Genomic DNA, 12,086 nt, shown 5'->3' on the forward strand with positions numbered 1-12,086 from the left:
AGCTTCATCCCGGGGATAACACTGATATGAAGGCTCTCTTTTCTGAGAGATCCATGATAGATTGGTTTTTAACAAATCATAATGAACCCTAACAGATCCTAATGGATCCCAATAACTTTAATGGAATCTGTCAGGTTTCTATTTGTTACTGGTTAGGCTGTGTTAACATCTGCATTGTAGGCTACGCTAGGAGCCTCCAGCACAGATTCTGGTAAAATTGAGAAAACCATTGATTAAATTCAATGGAATCCATCGAGCACCCTTGGTGTCCATCATGTAACAGATCTGGCACTGCCCTTATTTTGTTTTTCTGTTCCTATGATGGAATGACAAATGCAGATGTGTACAGATTTTAAAATAACGTTGCACACTATGCCATTTCTGCCCTTCAAAGTAGCAGAAACCTAACGGTACAGAACATTACTGATGCACAAAATTCCCAATGAAAACATTAAGGCCGGGTTTCAACGGGTCATATACGCTGCATAAAACTACAGAGCGTATCCGACCTGGAACCCGCAGCACATTCTGTCCAAAAAAACGCAAGTTTTTTGGGCAAAATTTTCGCTGCAGAAAAAAAAAAATTCATATACTTACCCTGTCCGTTATCATGGTGACGCGTCCCACCTTTGCTGTCCGGTCCGGCCTCCTTGGATGACGCTGCAGCCCATGTGACCTCTGAAGCCTGTGATTGACTGCAGCAGTCACATGTAATGAAACGTCATCCCAGGAGGCCAGACTGGAGAATGAAGCAGAGAGTTCTGGGTAAGAATATATATCTTTTTTTCTGTGTTGCAATTTTTGCGATTCTGCTGCAAAAGTCAGAACACTTCGCTATTTGTTGCAGGTTTTGCATCCCCATTGAATTCAATGGGGAAAACCCACAACAGAAAAGCAACGAAAACACAATATAAAATGACATGCTGTGGATTTAAATTACAATTTATTAACGTTTTCTCTGTGGTTTTTTCCACAGCGTGAGCACGATATTTTCACAATTTCGTCCACTTTCCTGCTATTGTAAATGCTGCTGAATTTCCGCACAGAATTCCATAGCGTTTATGCTACGTGGGAACCCGGCCTAAAGGGAACTCGTTACTGACTTTCTACTGCCCTCTCTGAGGGCAGTATGAGGGCATTATAAAGTAGTGATGGTCATGCTGAGTTCAGCTGTCTTTCACTCATGTCTGATAGTTCAGTGATTTAGAATAACTTACATTTTGAATATTGCAGCGCCATGCGAGTACTGGGAAGAAGGAGCCCGGTGTATTCATGAGCTGCTCTCCCCCGCCCAGCTGCCGATGATTGACTGATTTCTACTTATGCAAAGTAATTGAGAGAAATTCATCGGCGGCTGGGTGGAGGGAGCGGCAGGTCATTACAAAAGCCGAACTCTTTTCTCTCAGCGCTTGCATCACGTTGCAACATTCAAAATGTAAGTTATCCTAAATCATTAAACTGTTAGACATAAGTGACAGACCGCGGAAATCAGCATGTCTATCACTACCTTATACTGACCTCAGAGAGTTTTATTTCAGATGCAGAAGGGTTGAAACCAGGGGCGGACATACCATTGGTGCAACATGTGCAGCGGCACAGGGACCCTGTAGGTAAGGGGCCCACTGTCCCCTAAAAGCAGCCTCCTTCTGTCTATTAGATTGCATGTAAATGCCTGAGGTAATACATTTTACATAAGGTGGTGATCTATTATAAGATATTGGAAAACAAGGGGCCCATATACTGTTCTTGCACAGGGGCCCCAAGCTGTCTGTGTCCGCTACTGGTTAAAACTATATGAACTAAGAAACAAACATCTATGGAAATAAGTTAATGGGTCGTTTTATTTTTACAGGGATACGGGACTTATTTCTACGCAGATAAAGAGTATTATGAAGGTGACTGGGAGGCTGGACAAAGAAGTGGCTGGGGCAGAATGTATTTTGCGAATGGAGATATTTATGAAGGAGAATGGCGAGAAGATAAATACTGTGGTCAAGGGATGCTACGATTAGGTAAATAATATGGTTATCATTATACAGGCTACATGATCTTCCAATTATATATTAAATTGCTCTCACCTATTATGATTTAAAAGGGTTGTTTCGTGAAGACAACCCCTTTCCATATGTCCTATTAGGGCATATGGATGTTATAGAGGAGGGTCCCCTGCTCAGGACCCCCTCTATGAGACAGAACGGCCGTGGCTTTGGCGCTATGGATGGATGCCATATTCGTTCACCACATGCCTGGCCTATAACTAAGTTGACCTGACTTTGCAGCTTTATATCCCCCACATTCCCCTGATGAATTGTACTCTACAGACCAAGAAAACATATAGAGACGTCTAGTAGATCTGGGATGTCAGGAGCAGGTTCCTGCCAGGGTTGCCCTTTTCGGGGGAAGTTACCCAGATTTCAACAGTTTTTTTTCTACAGGGGCAGAGCTAAGATTACTGGAGGGTGCATCTAGGGACAGGTATGGTTTCCTCCTCCATCTGCTCATTTTCCCTGCCTCCGGATATGGCCAGATAAGATTGAACTATTTGGCTGCTGCTGATGGGTACCGCTATTTGTCATATGTGCTCAATGACATGAAGTGTTAATATTCATTACGATGTACCACCAGGTTGGTGAGATTGTACCACCTCACCACAGTCTTGAGGTACATTCATTATCCCTTGCACCCACTTCTATGAAGCATTTATTTATGTGAACTACCTCATATTACATTTTTGTTAAACTTTCTCTGCTTGTTTTAATTTGAGATATTTTTTACCCGGGCCGTAGATTCTCCTTCTTACATATGTGTTTTTTTACGTGTCTGATTTGGCGCTCATGTGGTGCGTTTTTTTATTGACTCATATTATACGTATATTAGTTTTAGTTATCAATACCTTACTCTCTGAATTGTTGCTTACGTTCATAATTGAAGGAAATGATAAATCTCAGTGATTTGGTTTGTCCCAGCATTTTGGTTTGTATGGATAACATTACAATGTCCCTGTAGCAACCCACAAAATTGATATAAATTTTGCCTAAACATAAGAATAGATGAAGGAAGTAGACAGAAACAATGGGGACAATTTTTATGGGCTGCAATATCATACTGTATATTCTGCATAATGCAGATGCATGATCTCATTTGACACCCATGCAACATGGATACAGACTACAAACACTGTATGAACTGGTTGTGTAGTCATACTTCCTTCAATGCGTCCAGCACTTCTTGTTAACATACACTCAGAAAATAGCAAGAGGCAAGGGACAGATAGAATGGAGTGTGACTGCAGTATCAGAATACACAGGGTTTGTAGTCTGTAACCATAGAGACATATGTCTGCATAGAAGCTGTAGACACTAAACGGTAGGATATTATTAATTAAGACCATTTACAAAATTGCTTGACAATTTATTTTACATGCATTGGAACAATACAACATTTGGTTACAAAGGTTTAGCTACAATCAGATGACTATCGCTTCGGCTCCTATGCTGTTGCGATGCTTTATAGCTATGTGTACATGTTCTCTGTCGGCTCTGTACTTGCGGTTGTGCCTTGTGATGCTTCTTACTGTACTGTTTTGCTCCATCAAAAATTGATTGTTCTAGTAAAAATTTATTGTACTTCTCTATTTTACAGTTGTTGACTACTATATCCCGATGCTCTCATCCACCTATACAATAAAACTTTATTTGGTTTAAAAATGTAAAAAAAATAAATAAGAAAATCAATGTTCACATTCAGAAAATTACTACTTGTCTTGGAAGTAATAAAAAAATGTCTGTATGTCCATCTATGGATTTTGCATACATCCTCGGTGTATTGTTCTTATTGCTCTTCTGCCAATTTACATCCCTAACACTTTTCAATCATGACCCAGACTGTGTTTGCTGCTGCTGTTGCACTCCAGGAATCCCTTTGAGACCAAGATCACACACACAGTTTTGATACAGTTTTTGGCTCATTTTTTTTTAAGCTAAACACAGGAGTGGACACATGTTCAGACGTGGCGTATTTCTGCAGACACTGTCCGCATCAATGCCGCACATAATCTGCGTTGCAGATTCCGTTGCGCCTTTGCCTATTATGTGAAGTAAATTGCTGCGGATTAGTTTTTGCGGATTCAGGTGAAGAGTACTCCCTGCTGTCTTTAAAAACATTCCATCTTAGTCTGGCTATAGACCTCGAAACACAAAGGTCCAGCCAGAATGATGAAATATCCTGTTCGTGAAAGCAATCCACAACGCAACACACATAACATCTGCGGATTTCATTGCGTAAGTTTGCAACTCCATTGAAGTCAATGGAGAAATACCGCCACAACTACGCATCCAGTCCGCAACAGCCAGTGTATGCTGCGGACACTAAAAAGGTGTGGAAACCAATGGACAGACTGTCTGCTGCTTATTTCCAGTGCGGACTGTCCGCAGCGGAATTCCACAGCAATTCCACCACGTGGGAACGTGCCCTAAACCTTTCCTTAATTTTGGATCGACTTCTGACTTTGGCTCAAAAACTAAGCCAAAACCTGCACCAAAAACTGCATCAAAACTGTGTGTGATCCTGGTCTAAGGGAGCAGTACACATTTACATTTTTCCACCATTAGTAGGGTCACATAAATACACAATCACAGTTTTTCACAAAATTCATGCCTTAATCATAGGCACAAAACATATACCCAGGGCCGCACCGTCCATGAGGCGAGATGAGCATCTCGTCTCAGCCGGCTGCCTCTCTGAGGGGGCGGAGGCGCCACTGAAAACAACAGGAGAGCTATATGTGGGGCACTATCTACAGGGGGCTATATTTGAGGAACTATCTACAGGTGGGCTATATTTGGGGCACTATCTACAGGAGGCCATATGTGGGACACTATCTGCAGGGGGGGCTATATGTGGGGCACTATCTACAGGGGGCTGTATGTGGGTCACTATCTACAAGGGCTACCATGTACAGGGGGATCTATGGGGGCCACAGCCTACAGGGGATCTTATGCAGGGCACTATCCACAGCGGCTCTATGTGGGGCACTATCTACAGGGGCTCTATATGGGGCACTGTATATAGGGGGCTCTATGTGGGGCACTGTCTACAGGGGGCTCTATGAGGGCATTATCTACAGGGGCACTGTGAGTGTGACATAGCGTATGGTGCTATTATAATCAGGGACATAGTGCATGGTGCTATTATAATCAGGGACACAGTGTGTGGCGCTATTATAGTTAGAGTTATACTTATACTAGCGCTCTGATCACGACTCCTGCTCTGATGAAGCCCCTGACATTACTGTCCATATATGGACAGTAAGGTCAAGAGCAGAGCTGGAGTCCCAGTCAGAGTGCTAGAAGCGGCTCTGCTCCGGGACTCCGGCTGGGGAAGCCCCTGACATCACTGTCCATATATGGACAGTGATGTCAGAAGCACAGCTGGAGTCCCAGGCAGAGAGCTAGTGGCGCTCTGCCCGGGACTCCGGCTCTGGTGTTGCCCCTGACATCACTGTCCATATATGGACAGTGATGTCTGGAGCAGAGCTGGAGTCCCAGGAAGAGCGCTACTAGCGCTCTGCCTGGGACTCCGGCTCTGAGGTTTCCCCTGACATCACTGTGTGTGGTACTATCTATAGGGGGTGGTGTGTGTGTGGCACTATTTACAGAGGGCACTGTGGCATTATCTACAGATGGCACTGTGGCATTATCCATGGGTGGGTGTGTGGCATTATCTACAGAGAACACTATGGCATTATCCACAGAGGGCACTGTGGTACTATCTAAAAAGGGGCTGCCCAATCTTTATATTTTTGTGTCTGGCAAACGCTACCAACCGAGCAGCCAGACTGCATTTAGCAACACTTAAACTGGAAAACTGGATTGTTAAAATAAGCAAGTGGAGTAAACTCGCAAATTTCCGTTAAGTTTAAACCTGTCTCTGTCCATATATGCACAGTGATGTTAGGGGTTAACTCTAAAAGCGGAATTCCCTGCCAGAGTGGAGATTCCGGTCCAGGAGTAGCCGCTGACGTCATTGTCCATATATGGATAGTGACACCAGGGGCTTCTCCAGTAGCGGAATCCCCGGCCAGTGCGATCTCACACAGGGGATTATGCTCCTAGAGTCAGTTCAAGTGGCGCTATTTACAGTGTGGGGTGCGATGCTAGATAGCAACCCTCCGCTGTAGATAGCATTGCAGCCCCCCCCCCCCCCACTGTAAATAGTGCCACCTGAACTGACTCTAGGAACGGAATTCCCGGTGTCAGATCGCACTGGCCAGGGATTCTGCTTCTGGACAGAGCCCCCGACGTCACTGTCCATTTGGACAGTGACGTTAGTGGCTCTCTCTAGCGGGGGGGTTGCTATCTGCAAGTGGGTTGCACTTTCTACAGCGGGGATGGAAAGACGGCGGGGGCTCCCTCTAGGAGGGGAATCCTCGGCCAGAGCGCTGACCGGGGATTCTGATGCTGGAGGGAGCTTGGGTGGCGCTATCTACAGAGGGTTTTGCGGGGGTTGTGGGTGGCACTATCTACAGTGGGGGTGTGTTCTGGGGGTCTAAAAGCCCCGGCACACATGAGAGTGCAGTGCAGCTCACACTGAAGCAGCACTGCCGATGTCTATACACGCATTAAACTACACAGGGCATCGGCAGTTAGAACGTATATAGCCGTATGTCAGTCGTGTAGGGGTTAACAATAATTTTGTATCTTATCAAATTTGAAAGTAACGCGTCCCATCAACTTCAAATTTTCTTCTATGTGCGGCCCATTTACCGAACCTAGTTTGAGACACCTGTATTAGATATATTCAGGGCTGGCCTTAGGGGTGTGCGACCTGTGCGAGTGCACAGGGCGCTGTACCCTCCCAGCATGTAGGGGGCACCACTAGGCTCTGTCGTCTGCTCTTAGTTACACACACGGAGTAAACAAGATTTCACGGTGCGGGGTGTGGACCCACTGGGCCGTACCGTGTAGCGGATAGGCAGCTGGCCAACCAGGTACAATACAATGTCTATAGTCCAGAAAGGGTAACTGTGGTAATGTAGACAGTAGCGGTGATTCAGGCTTAAGATAAGGCTTCGGCAGCAGACAGACACCCGGTGGGTGTAACACAGCAGATACAGCGGATGACACAGCTCGACTTCAACTCTAGATGGCACAGAGGCAAAGTAGCACAGGATACAGGGTACAGGCAGCAGGAACGGGCAACACTGGGAACTGGAAAACACTGGGAGACCATATACAAGACAAATGTTAGCTATACAACAACGCTCAAGCAAAGATCGAGAGGGCAGAGCCCATTTTAAAGTCCAGCAGCACTCTGGACTGATTGCAGATTAGCTGTAATTGTGCGCGCACTGGCCCTTTCAGGCCATGAACGCGCGGGCGCGCACGCCCTGCGGGAAACAGTCTCTGAAGCAGGAAGTGAGTGCCGGAGTCTCCCTGGAGGGAGATGCCGCCAGGAACTCACATATCCTTGGCCGCGGTCGTCAGAGGGTAAGTCAGAATGACGGGCCGCGACCATGATAAATACAGTATCCCACCTCTTACGCCCCCTCTTCTTGGGACCAGAGCGGGAGAGAAACTTCTTCACGAGGATAGAAGCATCGATGTTCTCCTCTGGCTCCCAAGACTTCCCCTCAGGAACAAATCCCTCCAATCCACCAGAAAAAAACGTCCTTCCTCCCACTTTCTTGGTGGCCAGGATCTCCCTTACTTCGAAAGTCCCTGACGAGCCGCCAGGAGCCACTGCGGAACTAGGAGTCCTGGAGTAGCGGTTCAGAACCACGGGCTTCAGCAGAGAGACATGGAAGGAGTTAGGGATCTTGAGGGTAGGAGGCAGCCGAAGCTTGTAAGACAGGGTTAATTTGTAGCAGAATCTCGAAGGGTCCGAGGAACCTGGGAGCAAATTTGCAAGACGACACCCTCAGCCGGATATTCCTGGAAGACAGCCAGACCTTCGTACCTGGAAGAAACTGGGGAGGCGCTCGTCTTCTAGTGTCTGCCTTTCTCTTTATGCGGTCCACCGCCAGCAGAATAGAAGATCGGGTCTGTTGCCATATCTGCAGAAAATCCCTGAAGGTAGAGTCAGCTGCAGGCACCTGGAACATAGTAGAGACAGGAAGAGGTATTCAAGAATGTTGGCCATAGACGATGAAGAACGGACTGGAGGTGGTGGACTCACTGGTATGGTTATTATAGGAGAACTCAGCCCACGGGAGCAGCTGCACCCAGTCATCATGCCGCCTGGAGACAAAGTGCCGCAGATAGTTCTCCATAATCTGGTTAACCCTCTCGACTTGGCCATTGGACTGAGGATGGTAGGCCGAGGAAAAGTCCAACTTAACACAGAGGAGACCGCAGAGTGCTCTCCAGAACTTCGAGGTGAACTGGACCCCTCGATCCGAGACAATATGCAGAGGCAAGCCGTGCAGACGGAAGATGTGTTGGACGAAGAGATCGGACAGTCGAGCAGCAGAAGGCAAGCCAGTCAGGGGAACAAAATGAGCCATTTTGGAAAATCGATCCACCACCACCCAGATCACACTGCATCCAGCAGAGTTAGGCAGATCCGTGACGAAGTCCATTGCAATATGTTGCCAGGGGGCATGAGGCACCGGCAGTGGTTGGAGCAGACCAGCTGGTCTGGAGTGGGAACTTTATTCGCTGCGCATACCATACAGGAGGAGACAAAATCCATGACGTCTTTGGGCAGCGTGGGCCATCAGAACTGTTGGGTAATTAGGTTTTAGGTCTTACGGGCACCCGCGTGACCTGCCAGCTTGGAACTGTGACCCCAACGAAGGATTCTTCCTCTGTCTGCCAGACGTACAAAAGTCCTTCCCAGAGGAATGTCTCTAACTTGCAGAGGATTGACAGAGAAGATGCTGAATGGATCAATAATATTCTGTGGGGACTCCACAGTGTCCTCTGTTTCAAATGACCTAGACAAGACATCGGCCCTCACATTCTTGTCGGTAGTGGAGTTCGTACCGAGCAAAGCACAACGACCACGTGACTTGACGAGGATTCAGCCACTGAGCCGTCTGAAGATAGGTCAGGTTCTTGTGGTCCGTGAAGACCAGTATTGTAAGAGCTGCGCTTTCTAGTAGGTGTCTCCACTCCTGCAGGGCCAGCTTGATGGCTAGTAACTCCCGATCCCAATCGAGTAGTTGCGCTCTGCGGGAGAAAACAGCTTAGAATAGTAGCCACATACCACAGTCTTGCCTTTCGAACCTCTCTGGAACAACAGTGCACCAGCACCAACAGAGGAGGTGTCCATCTCTAACGAAAACTGTAGGGATACATCAGGGTGACGAAGAATAGAGGCTGACGTGAAGGCTTTTTTTAAGGTTTTTAAATGCGGCTTCTGCCTCTGGAGTCCACTCCTTGGGATTCATGCCCTTTTTGGTGAGGGTAGAGATGGGAGCCATCAATGAAGAGAAGTTGGGAATGAACAGCCGGTAGAAGTTGGCGAATCCCAGGAAGCATTGTATGGCCCATAAGCTTTGAGAGCGTGGCCATTCCAGAACAGCCTTTACCTTCTCAGGGTCCATTTTGAGGCCCTAATCAGAGAATATGTAGCCCAGGAAGGGTAGAGACTTTTTTTTCAAATATGCACTTCTCCAGCTTGGCATAAAGATAATTCTCCCTTCCCTTAATCGAAGCAACACCTGGCAGACATGATTTTGATGAGTTACCGGATCTGGGGAAAGAAATCAAAATGTCATCGAGATACACCACAACACAGACATAGAGGAGATCATGAAAAATTTCATTGACAAATTCTTGAAACACTGCGGGAGCGTTACACAGGCTGAAGGGCATGACCAGAAATTCGTAGTGCCCATCACGTGTATTAAATGCAGTTTTCCACTCGTCACCCTGACGAATCCGGATTAGATTGTAGGCCCCCCGCAGGTCTAGATTAGAAAAAAAATTTGCCCCCCGTATGCGATCAAACAGTCCCGAAATCAAAGGCAATGGGTACCTGTTCTTCACCGTGATCTGGTTGAGGCCTCGGTAGTCAATGCAGGGCCGGAGGGATGCGTCTTTCTTTTTGACAAAGAAAAACCCGGCTCCGGCCTTAGATGAGGATTTACGTATGAAGCCCCTCTCCAGATTCTCCTTAATGTAGGTCGACCTAGACTGGGTTTCAGGTAAGGAGAGCGGGTATACTCTACCGCGAGGAGGGGACGAATCAGAAACCAAGTCGATAGGACAATCATACGCTCGATGTGGTGGCAAAGTCTCTGCTTCCTTCTCGTCGGAGAACAGAGAGTAACAAGGAGGCAGCCCTGCCAATGACTGATGCGGAGGAGATTGAGGCGGATGAATATGCCCCAGACAGCGGTTGAGACACTTGGTTCCCCACTGGAGAACTTCACCGGAGTTCCAATCCAGGACAGGGCGTGTAGACGGAGCCAAGGCAAACCCAGCAGCACGGGGTTGACGGCCTTGGGTAGGATAAACAAGGAGATAAGCTCCAAGTGAAGGGCTCCCACTTGAAGCCTCAACGGCTTGGTCACAGACAAAATTGGGTCAGGCAGCGGCAGTCCATCTACCGAGGCAATGACCAACGGCCTTTCCAGCAGAACAGTGGGCAACTGAAGAAGATCCACAAGGTCTTGGCAGATGAAATTGGCTGCAGAGCCAGAGTCCAGGTAGGCATGGACCGGATGGGGCTTCTCGCCAGCGACGATGGTCACAGGAATGAACAGTTTGTAGGAGAGTTCTCTATTAAATGCTGTATCGCCCAGGGTTGTCTCTCCTACCAAACCTAGGCGTCAGGGTTTTTTGGCTTCTGGGGACACAGACGCAAGACATGGCCAGCGAGGCCGCAATATAGGCAGAGTCCAGAGGTGTGCCTGCGCTGCTTCTCCTGGACTGACAGTTTAATCCGGTCTACCTTCATAGGAACCTCTGGTGGAGCATCAGAAGCGGGCAAGGGGGGTTGCTGCAAGTTGTGTGCCAGTCTAGGAAGCCGTCTCTCTTGTCGAACCTCTTGAAATCTTTCCTTGAGCCTTATATCCACTCGAGAAGCTAGTAGAATCAGGTTGTCCAAGGTAGATGGTAGATCCCGAGCAGCAAGTTCGTCCTTGATCTCAGGTGATAGGCCATGCCAGAAGGAAGATACCAACGCCTCATTGTTCCAAGACAGTTCTCCTGCCAGGGTCCGGAACTGGATGGTGTAGTCACAGAGGCGTCTCCCCGGCGAAGGTTCAACATAGCAGTGGCTGCCGACGAGACTCGTCCAGGCTCCTCAAACACTGTACGAAATAACTGCACGAACCCCTGGAAGTCCTGGGTCTCAGGGTCCCTGTCGTTTGCAGATTGAGTTCGCCCACGCCAGGGTCTTGCCGGCAAGTAAGGAGATAATGAAGGCGATCCTGGCTCCGTCTGAAGGAAATGTTCTGGCGTGCAGGGTGAAGTGGATATGACACTTGTTAAGAAATCCCCTGCACACGCTAGCATCTCCATGGAAACGAGGTGGCAGTGGCAGCGAGAACCGAGGAGCAGAACCAGAGCTGCCAGGAGGTGTAGCAAGAGGTTCAATCGCAGGAACTTGAACAGAAACAGAGAAGGAAGCAGCTAGTGCCCCTAGCTGCTGTGCCATGGAATCTACTGCCACAAGAAGTTGATCCTGTCGTGGTCGCAGGTCCGCCTGCATGGCTTGGGAGGGTGACAGACCTTTGAATTGACCAGCGAGGTCCATGGCCTGAGCGTACTGTCACAGTGCGGGGTGTGGACCCATTGGGCCTTACCGCGTGGCGGATAGGCAGCTGGCCAACCAGGTACAATACAATGTCTATAGTCCAGAAAGGGTACCTGTGGCAATGTAGACAGTAGCGGTGATTCAGGCTTAAGATAAGGCTCCGGCAGCAGACATGCACCCGGTGGGTGTAACACAGCAGATGCAGCGGAAGACACAGCTCGACTTCAACTCTAGACGGCACAGAGGCACGGTATACAAGCAGGAACGGGTAACACTGGGAACTGGAAAACACTAGGAGACCATTTGCAAGACAAACTTTAGGTATATAACAACGCTCAGTCAATGATTAAGAGGGCAGAGCCCTTTTTATAGTCCAGCAG

General features: G+C 47.9%; 1 protein-coding gene across 3 annotated transcripts in view; it reads left to right on the plus strand.

Moving 5' to 3' along the window:
• Window positions 1-12,086, plus strand: part of MORN3 (MORN repeat containing 3) — a 51,639-nt gene that overhangs the window by 13,359 nt on the left and 26,194 nt on the right. For 2 of the 3 annotated variants that reach the window (XM_075854758.1, XM_075854762.1), the window contains exon 4: window positions 1,853-2,012. In XM_075854758.1, the coding sequence (XP_075710873.1) occupies window positions 1,853-2,012 (160 nt within the window). Of the gene's footprint in view, window positions 1-1,852; window positions 2,013-2,435; window positions 2,772-12,086 lie in introns of those variants that run through there. The other variant, XM_075854766.1, reaches the window with a different exon arrangement.

The sequence above is a fragment of the Rhinoderma darwinii genome, chromosome 1 (genome assembly GCF_050947455.1).
Source record: "Rhinoderma darwinii isolate aRhiDar2 chromosome 1, aRhiDar2.hap1, whole genome shotgun sequence".
NCBI classification, from domain to species: domain Eukaryota; kingdom Metazoa; phylum Chordata; class Amphibia; order Anura; family Rhinodermatidae; genus Rhinoderma; species Rhinoderma darwinii.